This window comes from Solanum tuberosum, unplaced genomic scaffold (assembly GCF_000226075.1).
Source record: "Solanum tuberosum cultivar DM 1-3 516 R44 unplaced genomic scaffold, SolTub_3.0 scf00141, whole genome shotgun sequence".
In the NCBI taxonomy this organism is placed as follows: Eukaryota; Viridiplantae; Streptophyta; class Magnoliopsida; order Solanales; family Solanaceae; genus Solanum; species Solanum tuberosum.
Genome location: NW_006239075.1, coordinates 135,476 through 138,609, shown reverse-complemented (window position 1 = coordinate 138,609; position 3,134 = coordinate 135,476). Strand labels below are relative to the sequence as shown.

The 3,134-nt window shown below is 31.1% G+C and overlaps 1 protein-coding gene across 1 annotated transcript in view; it reads left to right on the top strand.

Annotated features, from left to right (window-relative positions):
- The first annotated feature begins 1,344 nt into the window (after window positions 1-1,344).
- Window positions 1,345-3,134, top strand: part of LOC102583874 (proteasome subunit alpha type-5) — a 7,673-nt gene continuing 5,883 nt past the window's right edge. Inside the window, exons 1-3 of the mRNA XM_006352905.2 lie at window positions 1,345-1,518; window positions 1,609-1,690; window positions 1,799-1,879. Coding sequence (XP_006352967.1) covers window positions 1,505-1,518; window positions 1,609-1,690; window positions 1,799-1,879 — 177 coding nt within the window. The 5' untranslated portion in view covers window positions 1,345-1,504. The remainder of the gene's footprint in view (window positions 1,519-1,608; window positions 1,691-1,798; window positions 1,880-3,134) is intronic.

The window sequence follows — 3,134 nt, the reverse complement described above, 5'->3', positions numbered from 1 at the left end:
TAGGCTAATATAGTGAATTTTAAAGCTTTATTGATAGCAAATTTAGTGATCTAAAGTTCAGTAATTTAAGTCATTCTAACTATTTTCGTTTTGAATGGATTGTTGTCACTTTTTTTCACATTTTGAATCAATTGTTTCTTTTATTTTTGTGTATGGTTAAAAACCGAATAACCAAACCAAACCAAACTGAAACCGATAACCACCAAACTGATAAATGTATATTATATTTGGTTTGGTTTGGTTTTAATAATTTTAAAACCGATTAAGTTGATTTGATTTTGATTTTTACCAATAACCAATTCAAACTGACCCGTGAACAGTCCTAGCGTTTTACTTGAAATTTGAATTTAATTGACTCCTAATGAAAATAGTTGGACATTTCCGATGAAAACCAAAAAAGGAAAAAAAATATTCGATACTAAATAGTTTAAGGGTGAAATTGGCTCTTATTCTCCTTGTTTTGGAACAATCATTAGAAGAAAGGATATTTTTGGTCCATTTGGTTAGTTAGAGAGTACTATTTTGAGCCAAAATATAACGGCAAGAACATTTTGACCCCAAAATATATATATTTAGAGGCAAATTTGACATATTTTTAATAGTTCAAGTCTTCAAGAGTATTTTTAATTTTTTCTCAACAATAAATAATCATCGTGAAGGATTTCTCAGGCATATAACCAGTTCTTCTTTGAATTTTTAGTCTTTGCACCCCCATGTTCAAATTAAAATATTATTTAATTAGACCATAGATTACAAAATTTTAATCACTATTTCACAAAATAATCCACATTGATGTAACAAAGACCATGACAAGAATAGAGCGTCCTAAATAATCAACTTGCTTTCTAATGAAGTCTTCTATGTTTGCTTCAAATCCTTCTACACATATCGACTTATGAAAGAAATTATCCATAAACCAAGAAAAAAATGAAAATATTTGTATTTCATGTATATATCAAGAAAAAATAGATTTTTTTAAAAAAACACGAAAGTATCGAACCAAATGGATCAATATACTTCAGTTTTTTTTTGTGATGAAAACCTAACCACGACAACGCTAATTAGGGGTGCTTACAATCAGTTTTTGGTCCACTTTTATCTAAAAAACAAACATGTGTTATAAAATTACATACATAAATAGAAGGATTAACCTATATAGCCATCTTAAATAAACAAAAAAGATAATTGATAAATATACAATACAATTTTTTTCTTGTAGCAATTGGAATTATTCCGAATGGGACATAAATTCGTTAGAAAATAAAATTATGTCCAAACAAAAATATTAAGATACCAAAATGTAAATTTATATCCCGAAAAAGGGCTATAAGTGCAAATGACTCCAACGGGTAAAAAGCCCAACAAAAAAGAAGTAGAGCAACAATGTCTTGCTAATCAAGTTTAAAGACAGTAGAAGAAGAAGAAGAAGAAAACTTAATAATCTTCAGTTCAAACAAAATCTCAACAAAGGGTTTTTGAATCTGTTATACAAATTTCAACAAAGATGTTTCTTACCAGGTAAATTTTGCATTTGTTTGGTGCTTAATCTACTTTATTTTTCAATTAAATCGGAATTGAATGATTTTTTTTTGGAAATTTGATGTGAAGAACTGAGTACGATAGAGGTGTTAACACCTTCTCGCCTGAAGGACGATTGTTTCAAGTTGAATATGCTATTGAAGCTATCAAGGTAAATTCTTTGATTTTTGCTTCCTGTGTGATTTTTTTTTTGGGGGACTGAAAATAGCTGATGGGTGTTTTTTTGGTTTTGTGATTTTCAAATTATGATATTTTGAAGTTGGGTTCAACTGCAATTGGATTGAAGACTAAGGAAGGAGTTGTTCTTGCTGTGGAGAAGCGCATTACTTCACCACTTCTGGTTTGTAACACTTGTTTCCCTTTCCATTGGGGATGGTTTTATGTTACGTCTGTATGGTTTACTGATTATGTTCATGGGTTATAGTTGGATGGGAAGTTCAATTTTTCAGCAATAACACCTATAAGAAATGCTGGTAGAGCTTCACCAATGTAAATTGAAGTATGGATTTTGTGGGGTACAGGATTGGGAAATGGTTGCTAATTGTTGGGAATCTTGTAATTTTGTGAAAGGAGTTCTTCCCCCTCCACAACACAGCTCAACTTGTACATGTCTCTGCGTTTAACTATGTGGCTGTTCATTTTCCTTTGAAATTTTCTTAATTGACATCAACATTGGAAGCAGTGGCGTTTTTTCTAAATATAAATTGTAAAAACATTGAATGGTCACTTTATGAGGAAATAACAGAGCATGTTTGAACATGGTTGGAGTTGTGGTTTATATGAAGAACGTTGAGGCATTGTACAACCTAAATTTCCTCTAACTCGATTAATGAAAGTTACAACTTCACTGATGGGAAAAAGTAAAACCCTTTTTGCCTCTCAGAAGGCAATGCCAACCCTATATGTCTGTATTCCGAAAGTCTCTTTTCTAGTGTCACCATATCATTGGTGCCTGACCATACTTGATTTTAGAAAAATCATTTGTGCTAACTATTAATTGACACTGTTTAGTGCTTAGTATATCATTGGTAAGACCTACATTTTAACAGTTAAACTTGGTGGTCTCTTTTGGGGCATTTGATGAAATTGAAATGAAACAGTTAAACTTGGTGGCAGAGATATCCATAGTAGGCTACACGACTTCTAGATCAAGAATTAGAAAAGCTACAGACCAATTTCCCTTTTATTGCTTGCTTGGCTATCACTCTATTTTGTGCACTCAGTTGGTTCATCAAAATAATAGAGAACATGCTATTCGCTCGCCTGATAACTTCAGTTTATTTTCTGTATTGTTCATGTTGGAATAGGAATAGATTTATACAATCCTATTAGAATAGGAATATGTTTATACAATCCTATTAGAATAAGAATAGGTTTATACAATCCTATTATAATAGAAATAGAAATAGAAATAGAAATAGGAATACTAAATAGTATCCTACTTGGTAAAGGATTGTATTCTAGGGTCTATAAATAGGATCTCAATGTAATAATGTACAACAACAACAATTCAATAATATTCTTTTTCAATATCTCTTACATGGTATCAGAGCCTCTACGATCTTGGTAGAAAATCAAAGAGTTTCCGTTGCCGG